General features: G+C 43.8%; 1 protein-coding gene across 1 annotated transcript in view; it reads right to left on the bottom strand.

Annotated features, from left to right (window-relative positions):
- LOC144610689 (UV excision repair protein RAD23 homolog A-like) overlaps positions 1 to 21,121 on the bottom strand; it is a 40,458-nt gene that overhangs the window by 18,303 nt on the left and 1,034 nt on the right. The window contains exons 2-6 of the mRNA XM_078429576.1: positions 12,618 to 12,776; positions 9,895 to 10,025; positions 7,877 to 8,022; positions 5,061 to 5,188; positions 1,795 to 1,888 (exon numbers count right to left, since the gene is read on the bottom strand). Of these exons, the coding sequence (XP_078285702.1) occupies positions 1,795 to 1,888; positions 5,061 to 5,188; positions 7,877 to 8,022; positions 9,895 to 10,025; positions 12,618 to 12,776 (658 nt within the window). The remainder of the gene's footprint in view (positions 1 to 1,794; positions 1,889 to 5,060; positions 5,189 to 7,876; positions 8,023 to 9,894; positions 10,026 to 12,617; positions 12,777 to 21,121) is intronic.

Raw genomic sequence — 21,121 nt, forward strand, 5'->3', positions numbered from 1 at the left:
GTCTAGAGTCTTTGTTCCATGATGGATGGCTTGTTTGTTGTTTACCATCTAGTTGTATGTTTTATAATAGCTTGCAAAAATTGTACTTACGTTTGGAAATTCCTTAGTATAGTTACAATCTCTGTTAGAATTAACTCTTCAAAATAAAAAATTCTCACATCGATGTGGAGTCCTGGGAGAGCCTTGCAGCTGACCATACGAGATGGAGATATTTATTCACAAAATGCTGGAGTAACTCAGCAGGTCAGGCAGCATCTCAGGAGAGAAGGAATGGGTGACGTTTCGGGTCGAGACCCTTCTTCAGACCATATTCTGGAGAAGGGTCTCGACCCGAAACGTCATCCATTCCTTCTCTCCTGAGATGCTGCCTGACCTGCTGAGTTACTCCAGCATTTTGTGAATAAATACCTTTGATTTGTTCCAGTATCTGCAGTTATTTTCTTACAATACAAGGTGGAGAGGTACCCTGAACCAACATCTCAAAACGGGGGAAGAGAAACTGATGAACGCAGCGGCAGACAAGCGGGCACGCAGAAAGGAGCGCAGCAACTTCAACAGACCAGAGACCACACACAAATGTGTCCTTTGCGACAGAGACTGTCACTCCCGCATTAGTCTCTTCAGCCACAAGCGACGCTGCTCTAGCCGAGGTGTGGAGCAAGCAGCCGACTAGGATGCATCACCCATGGTCAGCCATGACCGAGGTGGGCTAAGATTAAGAAAGAAGAATTTGATGCAGTATGAAATGTGTAGGAAGGAACTGCAGATGCTGATTTATACCAAAGATAGACACAAAACGGTGGAGTAATACCGGGTCAGTCAGCATCTCTGGAGAAACAGAATAGGTGACGAGATGGGTTGGAACCCTTCTTCAGTCGTGGACAGACAGATACAGTAGGACCTCACTGAAGTGAGGGTACTAATACTAACTAACTTGTAACAGAAAGACTATGCCACTTGTCTACACTTTACGACTCTCCAACAGGAACACTCAATGCCAACACTCCATAAGTCATTATCACACCCTGTGATATTTTATGTGGCACATTATTGAAATCCACATACACATCTAATACACGAACCACTCTTCATCAACTCTGTTAGTGACACTAAAAGAAAGAACTCCAATAAATTTGATAGGACAGGGTTAGAGGGATATGGCCAAACGCAGGCAGGTGGTACTAGTGTAAATGGGACATGTTGGTCAGTGTGGGCAAGTTGGGCTAAAGGGCCTGTTTCCATGCTGTCTCTATGACTCTAAACGTTAAACACTATTTCCCTTTGATAAAGTCCCCATTGGCTCCGTCTACTCATCTTATTGTAAGTACTTTGTTATCACCTCCTTAACAATGATTAAAGACTGTTCCTCGACGACTGACATTAAGCAGACACATAGGAGCTCGTCTGTTTCCTCAGACCAGCACTGTATAACATTTTTAGTTTAGTTTAGTTTCGTTTAGAGATACAGTGCGGAAACAGGCCCTTCGGCCCACCGAGTCCGCACCAACCAGCAATCCCCGTACATTGACATTATCCTACACACACTGCGGACAATTTACACTTACACCAAATCTGTACGTCTTTGGAGTGTGGGAGGTAACCAAAGATCTCGGAAAAAACCCACGCAGTCACGGGGAGAACGTGCAAACTCCGTACAGACAGCACCCGCAGTCGGGATTGAACCCGGGTCTCTGGCGCTGCAAGCGATGGGCTGAACTGCCTAATTCTGCCTCTATGTCTAATGGTCTTTGAGGAAGCTTTGTCAAATTATTTACTAAAAGCATTGCTCCTTGCCTAGTGTTTCTGGATTGTATTCTTGACCAGCTTCAGGACTGGCTTGAGGTGCTGTACTCTCCTCCTGTGGACCCATTGGACTGTCGGGCAGACCCTATAAACAAAGAAAACAGGTTCAATGTGGCTGTGCGAACAAGATTAAAATAGTTTACAATCACTGTTTGCAGGTTTTGAAATTCTAATTTTACAACACACCATTTAATGTACCTTTTATATGAAATGACATGGCAATAAACACGTCATTTACTCTCCCTCCTCAACAACTTAATAGTGTCAGCTTACGTACCATCACTGTAAAGTCAGTAAACATGTAAATGGGTCAGAGTCACACGGCACAAATACTGGCCCTTTAGCCCACCAATCATCAACATCTATTTATGCTAACCTTACACTAATCCCATTTAATATTTTGTCGGTGGTACTCTGGGACTAATAGGCTAGGGTCAGAATGGTTTTGTGAAGGGGAGATCTTGCCTGACAAATCTGTTGGAATTCTTTGGATCTTGATTAGTACTGGTGTCAAGGGTTAAGGGGAGAAGTTAGGAGAATGGAGTTGAGAGGGAAAGGTAGATCAGCCATGATTGAATGGCGGAGTAGACCCGATGGGCCGAACGACCTAATTCTGCTCCTATGACTTATGAATTTGTACCTTCTATATAATGCAATGCAGTTATTTGCATAGGCTACCATGAGCAAACTACAAAGTGCTGGAGGAAGCCGTTTGAGTTGAGTTCAATGTAGTTTATTGCACGGTGTATTGTGACACATTCCTCCCGTGACCACCATTAACATTTTCTGTGACTTGTGCCACAGTCGACCTTCTGTTGGTTCGGACCAGACTGGATAGCCTTCGTTGCCCTCGCGCATCGATGAGCCTTGGGCGCCCAACACCCTGTTTGTGGTTTGTCCCTCCTCAGACCACTGTCGGTCGGTACTCACCACTGCTGACCGGGAGCACCCCACAAGCCTTGCCGTTTCAGAGATGCTCTGACCCAGTCATCTGGCCATAACAATTTGGCCCTTGTCAAAGTCGCTCAGGTCTTTACCCCTGCCCATTTCTCCTGCATCCAACACGTCAACTTCAAGAACTGACTGTTCACTTGCTGCCTAATATATCCCACCCCTTGACAGGTGCCATTGTAACAAGATAATCAATGTTATTCACTTCACCTGTCACAATGGTCATAATGTTTTGGCTGATCGGTGTAAGTGCAAAAAGAATTTCACTGTGCAGTTGCGTATGTGATAAATAAATCAACATTGATGTATAGTGACTATCATCACTGGGTCCAAACCCCGGCACTTCCTTCTGAACACCACCATGGGAGCAGCTTCACCTCCAACTGCAGCTCACCGCCACCTTCCCAAGAGCAATAAGTGTTGAGCAACAAATAGTCAGTTTGCCTGCAATGCCCAAATGCTGAAAAATTAATAAAAACTATACCACCCAGAACATTGTATAGAACGTACAGCAGTACAGCACAGCAACAGGCCCTTCCGCTCACAATGCCCATGCTGAATATGATGGCAAACTAAGCTAATCACTTTGCCTGAAGGTAGACACAAGATGCTGGAGTAACTCAGCGGGTCAGGCAGCATCTCAGGAGAGAAGGAATGGGTGACATATCGGGTCGAGACCCTTCTTCAGACTGATGAGATAGATAGAGCTCTTAAGGATAGCGGAGTCAGGGGGTATGGGGAGAAGGCAGGAACGGGGTACTGATTAAGAATGATCAGCCATGATCACATTGAATGGCGGTGCTGGCTCCAAGGGCCGAATGGCCTCCTCCTGCACCTATTGTCTATTGATGTCAGGGGAGGGGCGGGACAAAGATAGGATTTAGTAGGAGACAGGAAGATAGAGGGAGAACTGGGATGGGGGAGGGGATAGAGAGGGACAGAGGAACTATCTAAAGTTAGAGACATCAATGTTCATACCGCTGGGGTGTAAACTGCCCAAGTGAAATATGAGGTGCTGTTCCTCCAATTTGCGCTGGGCCTTACTATGACAATGGAGGAGGCCCAGGACAGAAAGGTCAGACTGGGAGTGGGAGGGGGAGTTGAAGTGCTGAGCCACCGGGAGATCAGGTTGGTTGAGGCGGTCTGAGCGGAGGCTCAGTAATTCCTTTGCCTGCATGTGATAGTTTGGATTTTAACCGACTTTAAGACATACAGGAGCTCCTCGACTTACAATGGGGTTACATTCCGATAAACCCATCGTAAATCGAAAATATTGTAAGTCGAAAACGCATATCGCCAGCCCGATAGGGAAAAGATCAAAATTCAAAGTACGGTTTCTACTGAATGGGTATGGCTTTTGCACCATTGTAAAGTCGAAATATCGTACGTCGAAGCATCGTAAGTCGAGGAGCATCGTAAGTCGAGGAGCATCTGCACATTTAAATAGCACCTTATACAACCTCAGCATAATTTCAAAGAGCAGTCAGTGTAGCACTTTTAAATGTAGCCACGCTTGTCACAGAGAAACTGCAGCAGCCGCTTGGTCCAAAGTAAGCTCTTACAAACCTAAGCGTGACAATGATGAGGCTATTTGATTTTGGTGTTAATTAAGAGATGTGTATTATGGCAGTCGATATTTAATTCTACAACACTGGATCTTTTATGCCTACCTGACATTAGGGCTTGGTTTAACATCACATCCAAAGGATGGTTCATCCAACAGTACAACAACGTAGTACTGTTAGGAAAAAACTGCAGATGCTGGTTTAAATCGAAGATAGACACAAAATGCTGGAGTAACTCAGCGGGTCAAGCAGCATCTCGGGAGAAAAGGAATGGGAGACGTTTCGGGTCGGGACCCATCTTCAGTCTGAACCGAAATGTTCCCCATTCCTTCTCTCCCGAGATGCTGCCTGACCCGCTGAGTTACACCAGCATTTTGTGTCTACCTAACGTTGTGGATAGGGTAGGATATGGATAGGGTAGGTTTAGAGGGATATGGGCCAAAAGCCGGCAGGTGGGATTAGTGTAGATGGGGCATGTTGGTCGGCGTGGGCAGGTTGGGCCGAAGGGCCTGTTTTCACGCCGCATGACTCTATGGCCGTTAGCCAATCTCTGACAGAAGTGAAAGCGCTTCATTCTGAGCTGTACCTGGCACACAAAAAACCATCGCCTACATTGCTTTACCTGGAACAATCTGAGAGAGCTGCGCTGAATACAGTTGAGGAGCACCCAACATAAGTACATATGCGTTCACATATACCCATGAAGACCTTCCCTCAAAAACAGCCAACCATGTCCCTTACCGTCAGCAGGTATTCCACTGCCCTGTGTGGGTTATTGAAGCTTGCTCTTAGTGCTGCCACTACCTGCTCACGCTCATAACCCATCGATACGATTTCCGACACCATGGTCTCGTAGGCTGGGTTCGTCACTGGAAATGGAAGTGGAAGGAGTAAACTAAATGAACATTTTAGGATCTCAATACAATAAACCCTCTATTACAGACCTCTTTACAACAGATTTTGGTTAGAGCAGACTGTCTCTTTAAGAACTGTGTGTTGCTCGTTATATTGTGGAGGCTTTTGTAATTGACAATGCATTGAAACTGACAAGGTATTGAAACTGACAAGGCATGGAAATTGACAATGCACTGAAATTAACAATGCATTGAACTTGACAATGCATTGAAATTGACAAGGCATTGAAATTGACAAGACACTGACATTGACAATGCATTGAAATGGACAAGGCATTGAAATTGACAAGGCATTGAAATTGACAAGACACTGACATTGACAATGCATTGAAATGGACGAGGCATTGAAATTGACAAGGCATTGAAACTGACAATGCATTGAAATTGACAACTGGTCGCTTGGATCGACACTTAACTATTAAACAATGTAACAAACAGCCTTTAATATTTTTAGCTTGCAGTAACAAAAACATATTTTTAGCTGTTAAAAAGATTTTTGTATTTGAAAACAGCTCGTTTCACGGAATGTCCACTAGGTGGTTGGAGTGAACCCTTTCTCGGTCATAGCGGACAATCAGCAATAACGGACATAGAAACATAGAAAATAGGTGCAGGAGTAGGCCATTCGGCCCTTCGAGCTTGCACCGCCATTCAATATGATCATGGCTGATCATCCAGCTCAGTAGCCTGTACCTGCCTTCTCTCCATACCCCCTGATCCCTTTAGCAAAAAGGACCACATCTAACTCCCTCTTAAATATAGCCAATGAACTGGCCTCAACTACCTTCTGTGGCAGAGAATTCCACAGACTCACCACTCTCTGTGTGAAGAAATGTTTTCTCATCTCGGTCCTAAAAGACTTCCCCCTTATCCTTAAGCTGTGACCCCTGGTTCTGGACTCCCCCAACATCGGGAACAATCTTCCCGCATCTAGCCTCTCCAACCCCTTAAGAATTTTATATGTTTCTATAAGATCCTATATGTTTCTATAAGATAAGGACAACATTCCCCCCTCTATGGTATGTTATATTGAGGGTTTACTGTACTCTTCTATGGTGTGCTGGTGATCAATGGCAAACTTACATCTTTCAGTAGAACCGTCGATATCTACAACTACCGGGGGTAGAACATAGCAATAAATACTCAAAATGTTAGATTATGTAGCTTACACAAACACATCCACACCATTGTACATCGAGGCAGCAATTATATTATATTGTTACCAAAGTAAAACTAGTACAGAGAAGTACAGGTGCTCCCCGACTAACGATGCTTCAACGTACGATATTTCGACTTTTCAATGGTGGAAACGCTAGCCAACGGCAGCTCGCTTCCGGCCGGCCATGTGATCAGGTGTATTTAAATGCATTTCGACATACAATATTTTCGGTTTCCGAAGGGTTTATCAGAACATAACCCCATTGTAAGTTGAGGAGCACCTGTACTGCACAGTCTTTAGACTTTCGGGATACAGCGTGGATCCAGGCCTTTCGGCCCACCGAGTCCACGCCGGCTGACAATCACCCCATACACTAGTCCACGCCATCCGACAATCACCCCATACACTAGTTCTGTCCTGCACACTAGGGTTAATTTTACAAAGCCATTTAACCAATAAACCTGAATGTCTTTGGGATGTGGGAGGAAACCAGAGCACCTGGAGAAAAACCAACATGGTCCCAGAGAGAACGTACACAGACAGCATCCACACAGACAGTACCTATACACAGTGAGCAAATTTGCTGTGAGCAAATTTTGGCCCCATATCTGAGGAAGGATGTGCTGGCTCTGGAGAGGGTCCAGAGGAGGTTTACAAGAATGATTCCAGGAATGAGTGGGTTAGCATATGAGCGTTTGACAGCACTGGGCCTGTACTCGCTGGAGTTTAGAAGGTGAGGGGGGACCTCATTGAAACTTACAGAATAATGAAAGGCTTGGATAGAGTGGATGTGGAAAGGATGTTTCCACTAGTGGGAGAGTCTAGGACCAGAGGCCACAGCCTCAGAATTAAAGGGTGCTCTTTTAGAAAGGAGGTGAGGAGGAATTTCTCACCTGGGATGGTGAATCTGTGGAACTCTTTGCCACAGAGTGCTGTGGAGGCCAAGTCCGGGGATATTTTTAAGGCAGAGATAGACAAATTCTTGATTAGAACAGGTGTCAAGGGTTATGGGCAGAAGGCAGGAAAATGGGATGAGGAGGCAAGGATCAGTCATGATTGAATGGCGGAGTAGACCTGATGGGCCAAATGGGCTAATTCTACTCTTGTACTTGTGACAACATCAAACCCAGGTCTCTGACATTGTGAGGCAGCAACTGCGCCACCGTGCTGTCCCTAAACAGTCCCTTCATAGGACATTATTTTAGAAAATAACGCATCAATTGGCTGCCATTAATAATACTCAAGAAATCAGACAATCGTGACGATGTACAGATCGCTCCTACACATTATGACTGCACAATGCTTGTCACTGCACATCACTCTTTCATACAGTAGCTATTACAACTGATTTTCACGGCAACAGCAGATCATAAATTGACAATAGAGAAAGTTTAACAACAAAATGTTACATGTTCATTGCATTTCCTAGTCTATTCCCACAACCCTTCTTCATGTTTATAAAATGCAGGTATGAATTTACTGACCTGATGTCATTATACCATTGTTATGGTGCATATCCTCACTCTGCAAACTGGGCTCCGAGAGTAAATCGATCATTGATACTTGCGTAGGAAGTAAATCAGTGACAGAATGAGCAGAGAGTATGTCACTCCCAGAAGAAGGCATTGAACTGTGAATACAGATTTAAGAGACATCTTTAACCAATAGAGTCGTAGAGTCATCGAGTCTTACAGTGTGGAAACAGGCCCTTCGGCCTAACTTGCCCACACTGGCCAACATGTCCCATCTATACTAGACCCACCTGCCTGCGTTTGGCCCATAGCCCTCTAACCCTGTCCTATCCATGTACCTGTCTAAATGTTTCTTAAACATTGCGACAGTCCCAGCCTCAACTACCTCCTCCGGCAGCTCGTTCCATACATCCACCACCCTTTGCATGAAAAAGTTACCCTCAGATTCTTATTAAATCTTTCCCCCCTCACCTTAAACCTATGTCCTCTGGTTCTCGAATCCTCTCCTCTGGGCAAGAGTCTGTGCATCTACCCAATCTATTCCTCTCATGATTTTGTACACCTCTATAAGATCACCCCTCATCCTCCTGCGCTCCATGGGATAAAGTCCTAGCTTGCTCAACCTCTTCCCAGAGCTCAGGCCCTCGAGTCCTGGCAACATCCTTGGAAATCTTCTCTGCACCCTTTCCAGCTTGACAACATCTTTCCCATAACATGGTGCCCAAAACTGAAGACAATAATATTTAAAATACTTTTAATTACAGTAAATTGCCCAAAACTTCTGTTATATTATTCTGGTTTTGGATCAGTTCCCTGGACATCAATGTCTATTAGTAAAACACAAAGTGTTAGAGTAAGTCAGCATCTGTGGAGGAAATAGATAAGTGTTGGGACTCTTCTTCAGACTGATTGTAGTGCAGGTGAGAAAGCTGGGAAGGAGATGGTGGTGGGTCTAACCTGGCAAGTGTACATCCATTTATCTCACTTTCCTAGTCCCTTTACCCTCTCCCCCACCCGATCCATCCATATCCTCCCTCTGGTTTCACATTTCAGTTTATTGGACACTCTTATGTCTCCTTTTCATCTCTACCCTTTGTCCATGGGTATGGGGAGAAGGCAGGAATGGGGTACTGATTGAGAATGATCAGCCATGATCACATTGAATGGCGGTGCTGGCACCTATTGTCTGGCTCCTGCACCTATTGTCTATTGTCATCCATCTGCCAACAAACCCCCCCTCGCTTGAAACCGCCTATCACTTGCCAGGCTTTGTCCCGACCCCACCCCACCAATTTTCCAGCTTTCTCCCCCCCTCTACTACAATCAGTCTGAAGAAGAGTCCTGATCTAAAACATTGCCTATTCATGTTCTCCAGAGATGCCTGACATGCTGAGTAACTCCAGAACTCTGTGTTTTACTCACGATACCAGCATCTTCTTGTGTGTCAATGTCTATTAGTCGGTCCTGTGCATAACTTAGTTTAGTTTTGGTATACAGCATGGAAACAGGCCCTTTGGCCCACTGAGTCACGCTGACCAATGATCACTAGTTCTACATTATCCCACCTTCTCATCCACCCCCTCCCACAGTAGAGGCAATTTTGAAGAAGCCACTCAGCTACAAACGCGCATGTCTTTGGGATGTGGGTGGAACCCGGAGGAACCTCACGCGGTCAAAGGGAGAACATTCAAACTCTACACAAACAGCACCCGAGGTCAGGATCGAACCCTGTCTCTGGCGCTGTAAGACAGCGGTTCTACCAGCTGCGCCAATGCGCCACTGCAACTTATTCCTCCCTTTCTCACAGGACAGGGTCCTGCTGCAACCATATTAGTGCCAGTCTATGCAGGACCATGGCATGCTTGCGATTTGACCAAGGAACCCCTAGATGTTGCAACACAGCAAGGAGAACACATAGCCTCTAAGCATAAAGTGGAGTATTACCAAGAGACACAGGGGTAGTGAAAAGAGATACAGCTCGGCACTCCCCTTTGCCCCTCAATGGTTTGATTTTTTTAAATTTTCAGTACCTGGATATTGAAACAGAGCTGGTGATAGTTTGGGCTTGGCTTCCTTCATCTGTATTCTGATTATCTCCCTCTGACTGGGTTGACAACCCAACTGTAGAAGTAGACCCCACTTCTGCCGAGGCAACTTTAGGCTGCAGAGTTTTAATTAAAAAAGGTACTTTCTAATTAATTATTGAATTAAAAAAACATTACATATTGTGATATATGATATATAGAATGACAACATTTTTTCTTTAACATTAGTTAACATGAGTAGTATTTTGAGGAAAATGAAAGAAAGCACAAACTCTACCAACACATATGCAATGCAAAGGACACATTAAATAATGTTTCAAAGCAGTAAATTATCAGAAATATATTGAGGAACATCTCAGATATCACAGCACTATTTCAATAACTTTACAAGTGTCCTATATCTGAACAGCACATTCCCCACACTGGATGCTGGTAGCTCTGCTATAATGTCATAGTTGATTCATAAAAAACCTCATGTTATAGAAAATTGTATTAAAAAGACAGTGGGGAAATTAGGATTAAGGGCTCGAGAGTTTCTCGGAATAATAGAGCTATTTTTCCTGCAGGATTTCAAAAATAAAGGTCTTTCCCAAAGCTTATTTCTATTACTGCAAGATAAAAATACTAAAGGTTGTATGTTACATTGTTAATAGAGCATTGTTGCATGCTTGTCAATAGAAGCAATTGCTTGTCAATTTCTATGGCCACCCCTGGCTAAAGTAGCAGTTGTGTCCTTATAGACAACTAGACAAAGTGGACCCGTTGGGCCCAAACCTCTCCTGCATTGGTGCAGCACCCTGTCCTCCCCCCCCCCCCCCTCTCTCCTCAACCCCTCCTGCCCTCTCCCTTTTCCCCCATTCCCCCCCTCCCTCGCTCCTCCCTCCTCCCCTCCTTTTGAACTTTAAAATGTAAATAACTTAAAAAATATAAGACCGATTTCAATAAAACTACTTGCATTATCACTAAAGTGACAATGGTGAGCAAGGTGGGCCTAAAATTCTCGCGCTATCATGTACCGTTTTGGCTGAAGTTCAGTCACAAACAAGATAACAAACGAGAGTTTTAGTACATAGATGGTATTTGATTCCTGGGGGATGTTGCATCAAAACATTTTACCTGTTTAAATCCAAGACAGTTTTGTTTTCTGCTGTCTATTTCCAAAGTAACTTTCAAGTGGTTCTCTAGTCCCAAATCAAAATCACATTATAACCAATTCAGCTCACATAATGAAAATAGTGTTCTTTAATTTATCATTCGCATTAGATCAATTTGTGTTATGGAAACACGCATTATAGCAGAACTGTGGCAGGGTGATAGAATGAGCTGCCAAAGGAAGTAGTTGAGGCAGATACAACATTGAAAAGACATTGGACAGGTACATAGATAAGAAAGGTTTGGAGGGATAAGGGCCAACGCAGGCAGGTGGGATTAGCAGACTTCAAGCAGTCATTGCATGCAAAGGACATGCAACAAAATACTAAACATGACTACTTTCATTTACATGACATTGCAGTGTCCCAAACATTAAGGTGCCATGAAATGGGGGGGACTATGTATGAACACTGCTGTAATTTCTACATGGTGAAACCAAAATGTATAAAAATAACATTTATTTAAATCTGACAATGTATTTATTTGCCTCTGTACCCCACAATTTGAGATTACTAGGTTAATTCCCGGAATGGCAGGACTATCATATGTTGAAAGACTGGAGCGACTAGGCTTGTATACACTGGAATTTAGAAGGATGAGAGGAGATCTTATCGAAACATATAAGTTTATTAAGGGGTTGGACACGTTAGAGGCAGGAAACATGTTCCCAATGTTGGGGAAGTCCAGAACAAGGGGCCACAGTTTAAGAATAAGGGGTAGGCCTTTTAGAACTGAGATGAGGAAAAACTTTTTCAGTCAGAGAGTTGTGAATCTGTGGAATTCTCTGCCTCAGAAGGCAGTGGAGGCCAATTCTCTGAATGCATTCAAGAGAGAGCTGGATAGAGCTCTTAAGGATAGCGGAGTCAGGGGGTATGGGGAGAAGGCAGGAACGGGGTACTGATTGAGAATGATCAGCCATGATCACATTGAATGGCGGTGCTGGCTCGAAGGGCCGAATGGCCTCCTCCTGCACCTATTGTCTATTGTCAATTGTAATAGAAAAAGATCACATGTGGTTAAAGTAACAATGTGCACTTCAACCATGTGTGATTTTTTTCTATTACAAATCTCAAATTGTGGAGTACAGAGGCAAATAAATAAATGATGGACCTTTGTCCCAAACATTATGGAGGGCACTGTATAAGCACTTTGGGCTGGGAGCAGTACTGTCAGGATAGGAAATGGCAGTACATCTTACCCAGGGTCATTCTTTGATCGACACAAAATGCTGGAGTCACTCAGCGGGACAGGCAGCATCTCTGGAGAGAAGGAATGGGTGACGTTTCAGGTCGAGACCCTTCTTCATTCTGGGATCACCGAGTTTAGAGAGTTTTGACTGAGACTAATCAAAATGGTGGCATAACATTTTCACCATGGGAAAAGTACTGTCCAAATGCAAAAGCATGTTAAATCAGGTTATATGAAAGGGAAACGCCTCCATTTATGCAGGAAATCGTTGACTGGGAAATAATAACTTTGCATTAGCTAAGGCTCCCAGAAGATGCAGTACCCACATAGAAAAGAAACTATTGCTTTAATCAGAAACGATTGCACACCTTTGTTACCATAACAACAACAAAATTCTTCTCATCAATCTTGTATTCCTTGAGTTGAACTTCATTGTTTAAAATCTTCCCAGCATATATCAGCTTCTGGCAAGCAACAGGGAAATTAACGCCCTTCTCCGCTTCTATACGTTCTTTCAGGACTAGTACCTGCCAAGTAACATTTTAATAGATTATTGATAAATAATCAAACATATAATTGGAAATAATCAGAACAATAAACCATGCAGCTCAAATGTGACTCCCAAATTTTATATATATCATGCTTAACATTTCCTGAAGGTCCACTCAAAAGTCTTTTAACTCTTCCCTACTAATTTTCAGGTTTTAAGCACAATATAATGTCTTGCTGAACCACACCAGCTACCAGAGGCCAATGCCCCTGGAACCATGACACAAGAGCTAATGTCTTCAGAAGAGTAAAAGATGAAAAATGCAGAGTAAAACTGCTGATGCTGGAAATCGGGAAAAAAACATTAAATTAATACTAAGGCCTGACCTGAAATGTTAACTCAATTTCATTCCAAAGTGCAGCCTGACCTGCTGAGAGGTTTCTAGCATTTTCTGTGTTTAGTTTTAGTTTTAGAGATACAGCCAGGATACAGGCCCTTCAGCCCACCTAGTCCGCACCGACCAGCGATCCCTGCACATTAACACAAGCCTACACACACACTAGGGACAATTTACACTTATGTCAAGTATACAAACCCAAGCCAATCACCCTATAAACCTGTATGTCTTTGGAGTGTGGGAGGAAACCGAAGATCTCGGAGAAAACCCACGTGGGAAGAATGTACAAACTCCGTAGAGATAGCACCCGTAGTCGGGATGGAACCTGGATCTCCAGTGTTACAAGTGCTGTAAGGCAGCAACTCTACCGCTGCGCCACCGTGCCACCCCTGCCGTTTATACACTCCTCCTGTAATGTATCACGTTAACTGATTACAACTAGGCAAATAGTGATAAACTCCTCAATAGCCTCTGTGCCTGCATGTTAAATATCAAAATGTTAATCTGAGGTTTCAGTACTGAGTGCTTCCCTGAACAAGTAGATAAAATCTGCCAATGCCTCTGGAACCATGACTCAAGAGCTAATGTCTTCAGAAGAGTAAAAGATGAAAGATGCAGTCCAAAAAAATAATGTCGGCTTAAAAATTGCATCATAAGTTTCCTCAACAATGGAATTTAATTAGACTTTAGACTTTACAGATAGAACACAGAAACAGGCCCTTCGGCCCACAGAGTCCGTGGTAACCAACAATCACCCTGTACACCAGCACAATCCTACACACTAGGAACAATTTACAATTTTACCAAAGCCAATCAACCTACATCTTTGGAGTACGGGAGGAAACCGGAGCACCCAGAAAAAACCTATGCGATCACAAGGGAGAACGTACAAACTCCATACAGGCAGTCAGGATCGAACTTGGGCCTCTGGTGCTGTAAGGCAGCAACTCTACCGCTGCACCACCAACAATAGGCGCACTATTGACACAGTTTTCACATCTACAGTCCCCCTTCCTCATCCATCCTTGAAATTTTATTTTGTTCAAAACAGCCCTGTTTGTTCCACTATCTACACAGCCTCGTATGCCAATATTCTCAGGATTAATGTGCACCTGTCTAATGACATCTTATTTCTCCTTCTGCAGTAAGATCATAGCTGACCCAATCTTATTGATGTCTGAAAAAGGGCCCTGGCCTGAAACGTTGTCTGCCCTAAACTATTTGCCATTTTACTTAATTGATTTACTTAATTTACTTAATTTAATTAATTATTATTATTAATTTTGTGAATGTATTTTTAAAAACTGCTGTTCTGTAACAGTTATGAACACTTTAAGTGATTATTGCACATAACATTATTTTAACACACTGCATAATAAAAACAATACTGCTGGCACGTGTAATATATGGCCACAATTGCATAGAGCAGGCCAAACAAAAATAATATCAAAGCTCTTTAAACCTCTTATTATATAAACAATGTGTGCACAAAAGCAACATTCTATTAGCGTTAATGCAATGAAGTCACTAGTTAATTTGTATTATGAGTTCACCAAGGGGTTAATCTATCCTTTAAAAGAACTGCTACATCTATTCCGAATCCACCTGATCAAGCAGAAAGAGTAGAAATAATATGTTTTCTGTAAATGGCCATGGCTTCCAACAATGCAGCATTCAGTTCTGCACCAAGTATGTACATACTGTATCTTTGGTATTCCAACAGAGAGGAGAATCAAGAGTGTGTTAATGGTGGAAGTGACATTTTCTGAGTTAAATAAAATCTTTGTACAATACAAGTTAACACTCCATTAGTTTTATGCAATGAGGTATAAATGCTCCCATTGGGTCTAGCATTTATACTTCAGTACATTTAGTTATCCCATTTATGTGCAAGCAGATACAGCTTCTTGGTACCTGATATTCTCATGGCCAAACATTTCAGTTTATGTGGATTATTAATATTTCCAGAGTGTAGCAAATTACACCACACATTTGGAATCAATTATCCAACAAGCTATTAAGTTGCTGACCATAGAGCACAGCCAAGATATTAATAATATTTCCAAATGTCAATGATAATTACTAACCCGAATATACCTTCAAGGTATTCACTGGAGTTAGGCTTGTATTCACTGGAGTTTAGAAGGATGAGAGGGGATCTTATAGAAACATATCAAATTATAAAAGGACTGGACAAGCAAGATGCAGGAAAAATGTTCCCAATGTTGGGGGAGTCCAGAACCAGGGGCCGCAGTCTTAGAATAAAGGGGGGGGCATTTAAAACTGAGGTGAGAAAAAACTTTTTTACCCAGAGAGTTGTGAATTTGTGGAATTCTCTGCCACAGAGGGCAGTGGAAGTCAGATCACTGGATGGATTTAAGAGAGCTCTGGGGGCTAGTGGAATCAAGGGATATGGGGAGAAGGCAGGCACGGGGTATTGATTGGGGACGATCAGCCATGATCACAATGAATGGTGGTGCGGGCTCGAAGGGCCGAATGGCCTTCTCCTGCACCTATTTTCTATGTTTCTATGTTTCTAAGTATTGATCCTTTCAAAGGTTACTAGTTATCACTGGTATCTAATTATACCCTATTATAGGGATAGTAAGTATCCCTATAATGGGGTAAATAGAGTTGGACGACACAATGAATTAAACAGTGTAGAACGTAGGGAACACCTCGCTGTAACTCAGCAGGTCAGGCAGCATCTCAGGAGAGAAGGAATGGGTGACGTTTCGGGTCGAGACTCTTATGAGGGGGGATCTTATTGAAACATATAAGATAATTAGGGGATTGGACACATTAGAGGCAGAAAACATGTTCCCAATGTTGGGGGAGTCCAGAACAAGGGGCCACAGTTTAAGAATAAGGGGTAGGCCATTTAGAACGGAGATGAGGAAGAACTTTTTCAGTCAGAGAGTGGTGAAGGTGTGGAATTCTCTGCCTCAGAAGGCAGTGGAGGCCAGTTCGTTGGATGCTTTCAAGAGAGAGCTGGATAGAGCTCTTAAGGATAGCGGAGTGAGGGGGTATGGGGAGAAGGCAGGAACGGGGTACTGATTGAGAGTGATCAGCCATGATCGCATTGAATGGCGGTGCTGGCTCGAAGGGCTGAATGGCCTACTCCTGCACCTATTGTCTATTGTCTATTGATATATAATAACAAAAAATCAATGTATGTGGTTCATAAGATCATAAGTGATAGGAGCAGTATTAGGCCATTTGGCCCATCAAGTCTACTCCACCATTCAATCATGGCAGATTTATCTCCCCCTCCTAACCCCATTCTGCTGCCTTCTCCCCATAACCCCTGACACCCGTACTAATCAAGAATCTATCTACCTCTGCCTTAAAGATATCCATTGACTTGACCTCCACAGCCTTCTGTTCACAGTTGAAGAACTCGGTGCAATTTTGGTCACCCCAAAATACAAACAAAATTGTAGTGGAGTGGAGAGGGTGCAGAGATTCTCCAGGATGAAACATTTCATTTATGAGGAGAAATTGGTTAAACTGGCCTTGTTTTCCTTGGAGTAATGGAGGCTGAGAGGTGATCTGACAGAGTATGCAAAATTATGAGATATAGAAATGGTAGATGTGAGGAAACATTTCTCCAAGAAAGAGGTATCTAAAACAAGAGGGTATAAGTGCACCATAAGAGGCTTAGAGGAATGTTTTCACCCAAATAGCGCATGGAAACTGGAACTCACTACTTATTTGGGTGTGGAAGCAGGTACTCTCACATTTGCAAATTATCTAGATAAGCACTTGAAAGCTATAAACCAAGTGCTGATAAACAAATACAGCCAGGTACTTGATGATAAGCAAGGTCATGGTGGACTGAAGGGACTGTTTAGTTTAGTTTAATTTAGGTTAGAGATACATCTACATATAGGAAAAAGGCCCTTCGGCCCACCAAGTCCGCGCCAACCAGCTATCCCTGTACACAACCACACGCTACACACTGGGGACAATTTACAATCTTTACTGTAACCATTAACCTACAAGCCTGTACATTTTGGAATGTGGGAGGAAACCCACACTGTCACGGGGAGAATATACAAATTCCGTACGGACAGCACCCGTAGTTAGGATCAAATCTGGGTCTTTGCAGCTGTACGGCAGCAACTCTACCGCTGGTACATCAGATGCCCACTCTGCATCGTGCATCAGATGCCCACCCTGCCATACAGCTGCGAAGACCCAGATGCCCACCATGTCTTCTGAGCTGTATGACTGTATTTTAAACCCCTGTGGGAAGCAGTTCTGACATCTTCTTGTACGCACAAAATCAGGTTTCACGGTGCAACTCGGTCAGAATGTTTCCATTTGATCCACTCTGCCAAGTCGTAATGGATTAATGTTTCAAGAGGCCTGAGCACAAAGTCTAGGTGGAGCCGCTATCTTTAAATTAGAAATTCAAGGTCATAATAATATAAGAAAATAACTGCAGATGCTGATACAAATCGAAGGTATTTATTCACAAAATGCTGGAGTAACTCAGCAGGTCAGGTAGCATCTCAGGAGAGAAGGAATGGGCGACGTTTCGGGTCGAGACCCTTCTTCAGACTGATGTCAAGGGGCGGGACAAAGGATATGGTTGAAATCTGTTAGGCAAGAAATTAAACTATCCCTTTCCAATGGGCATTAAAAGTTTCATTAAGTCATGGTCTTATCTGGATAGAAACAGGGCCTTTGGCCCAACATTTAAGAGATTTTTGACTTTTGGCACATGGATACGCAGGGATTGGGGTATATGGATTGTGAGTAGGCAGATAAGAGATAGTCTGGATATCATGTTTAGCTCAAACATTGTGGGCAAAGGGCCTGTTCCTCAGCTGTACTAAATCTGTTTAATACATTTTAAATCCACACCAGCCATCAAGCACCATTTTACTCTAGCAAAACACAAAGTCCTGGGGTAACTTAGCAGGTCAGGCAGCATCTGTGGAAATTTTCCATCCCATTCTCACTGACTGGTATCTGCGTTGTTACAATGAGGCCCAACATAAGCTTGAGGAACAATGTCTCAGGTTCCATCTGAACACAAGTCAATATTAACTTCTACAGCTTAAGGCATCCTGATTTTCCTGTTTGTTTCATTTGCCCATCTGAGATAGTTTTGTTTAGTATAGTTTATTAATATCACATGATTGAGAGACAATGAAAAGCTTTTGTTTGCATGTAATCCAGTCAAAGAAACATGAATACAATCTAGATGTCCACAAGTGTACATACAAATTGATAAAGGGTACAGAATTTAGTGCACGATATAACATTCAGGTCCCATAAAGTCTGATTAAAGATTGATCAAAGGTCTCCAATGAGCTGGATGGGAGGTCAGGATGGCACTCTAGCTGATGAAAGGACCATTCAGTTGCCTAGTAACAACTGTTTCTGAATCTAGAGGTATGAATATTCCGAGGAACAGCACCTCATATAGGCCTTAAAACCCAGCGGTGTCAATATTGATTTCTCTAACTTCAAGTAATCCTTGATTTCCCTCTCTCTCCGTCCCTCCCCCACCCTTGTTCTTTTACAACTTTCACTGTCCTGATTACACCTCGTTGTCACCTTCCTCTCAGCCAACAATGAACCATTAGACATTTCCTTGATCACCATCTGCTTTGATCTGTCTTTTTCACACTTTGCATGCTCTTTGTACCCCTACAGTCTGAAGAAGGGACTCAACCCGAAACGTCAGATTCCTTCTATCCAGGGATGCTGCCTGTCCCGCTGAGTTACCCCAGCACTTTGTGTCCACCCTCAATGGAAGGGAGGTTGGTTTGTGTTATGGTCTGGGCTACGTCCACAACTCTCTTGAGTCTTAGATGGAACTGTTCTCAAATCAGGTTTAATACATTCCAATAAGATGCTTAAGAAAATAACTGCAGATGCTGGTACAAATCGATTTATTCACAAATTGCTGAACTCAGCAGGTCAGGCAGCATCTCAGGAGAGAAAGAATGGGTGACGTTTCGGGTCGAGACCCTTCTTCAGACTGATGTCAGGGGGGCGGGACAAAGGAAGGATATAGGTGGAGACAGGAAGATAGAGGGAGATCTGGGAAGGGGGAAGGGAAGGGAGGGACAGAGGGACTATCTAAAGTTGGAGAAGTCGACGTTCATACCACTGGGCTGCAAACTGCCCAGGCGAAATATGAGATGCTTTCTACTGTTCATCTGCAAAAGTTGGAGAGTTGTTCGGGACATGCCGAACCTCGTGAGCCTTCAAAGATAGTATAGGTGTTGGCATCATATTGGCTCATCTTTTTCCTTTCTCAGAAAGTCTGAGCAACCAGGTATATCTCCTACTTGACATGTTGCAATGCATATTCTTTTGCCTGTTAGCTTGGGGAAAGACAACGAAGCAAACAGATAAAGCTGGAGCAATTCAGCTGGACAGAAGGAATGGGTGACGTTTCGAGTTGCGACCCTTCTTCAGACTGCTAGTTTATCCCTAGAGCCCCTCCTCCGGGCCTGAGCCTGCCCTCGCCCCAAGGATGTCTCCCTCCCACCACCAGGATCTGTCCAATCCACACCTGAAACAGATCCTGACCCATCCCAATGGCAGCTCCTGATTCCTCCAAATTCCAATTCATCCAAATTGGAGGAACGTTTGCTTAGTCGGCTTACACCCCAGTGGCATCAATATTGAAGATTGACATAAAAAGCCGGAGTAACTCAGCGGGACAGGCAACATCTCTGGAGAGAAGGAATGGTGACGTTTCGGGTTTGAGACCTATCTCCTACAGGTATCAACATTGATTTCAGATCACTCTGAAGAAGGGTCTCGACCCGAAACGTCACCCATTCACGGCACGGCATTTGCGGCACGGTGGCACAGCGGTAGAGTTGCTGCCTTACAGCGAATGCAGCGCCGGAGACTCAGGTTTGATCCTGACTACGGGTGCTGTCTGTACGGAGTTTGTACGTTCTCCCCGTGACCTGCGTGGGTTTTCTCCGAGATCTTCGGTTTCCTCCCACACTCCAAAGACGTACAGGTATGTAGGTTAATTGACTGGGTAAATGTAAAAATTGTCCCTAGTGTGTGTAGGATAGTGTTAATGTGCGGGGATCGCTGGGCGGCGCGGACTCGGTGGGCCGAAGGGCCTGTTTCTGCGCTGTATCTCTAAATCTAAATTTTGTGAATAAATACCTTCGATTTGTACCAGCATCTGCAGTTATTTTCTTACACTCTTTGACTTCTCTAACTTCAGGTAACCTTGCTTTGCCTCTCTCTCCATTTCTCCCCCCTCCCACTTCTCCAAACAGTCTGACTGTCCCCCTGATTAAACTTTATCTGTTTGCTTCGTTGTCTTTCCCCAAGCTAACAATGATCTAGTCTACATTTTCCTTGAGCTGCATCTCCTCTGATGTTTCGTTTTCACACCTTGCCGCTCCTAATCTCTGTCCTCTGTCCCCCTCTCCCCTGGGTTTAATAATAATAATAATGCATTACATTTATATAGCGCTTTTCAAACACTCAAAGACGCTTTACAGGGATTTCTAGAACATAGAGAAGTGAATAAATAGATAAATAAGTAAACGAACAGAGAAAGGAGACAGAAGATGAGGTGACCTTCAGTGGTTGAAGGCAGTGCTGAAGAGGTGAGACTTCAGTGATGTTTTGAATGTGGTGAGTGAGGAGGAGTCTCTGACGGTTTGGGGTAGTGATTTCCATAGGGTGGGTGCAGCGATGGAGAAAGCCCTGTCCCCCCAGGATCTGAGTTTGGTCCGGATGGGGGGGGACAGGAGATTGGCAGCAGCAGAGCGGAGGGTGCAGGTGGGAGTGTGCCTGTGGAGGAGGTCAGTCAGGTAGGATGAGGCCAGGTTATGGAGGGCTTTGTAGGTCATGGAGGATTTTGTATTGGATTCTCTGGGGGATGGGGAGCCAGTGGAGTTTGTAAAGGACGGGGGTGATATGGTCACGGATCGGGGAGTGGGTGAGTAGACGGGCAGCGGAGTTTTGAATGTATAGAAGTTTAC

The sequence above is a fragment of the Rhinoraja longicauda genome, chromosome 37, assembly GCF_053455715.1.
Source record: "Rhinoraja longicauda isolate Sanriku21f chromosome 37, sRhiLon1.1, whole genome shotgun sequence".
In the NCBI taxonomy this organism is placed as follows: Eukaryota; Metazoa; Chordata; class Chondrichthyes; order Rajiformes; family Arhynchobatidae; genus Rhinoraja; species Rhinoraja longicauda.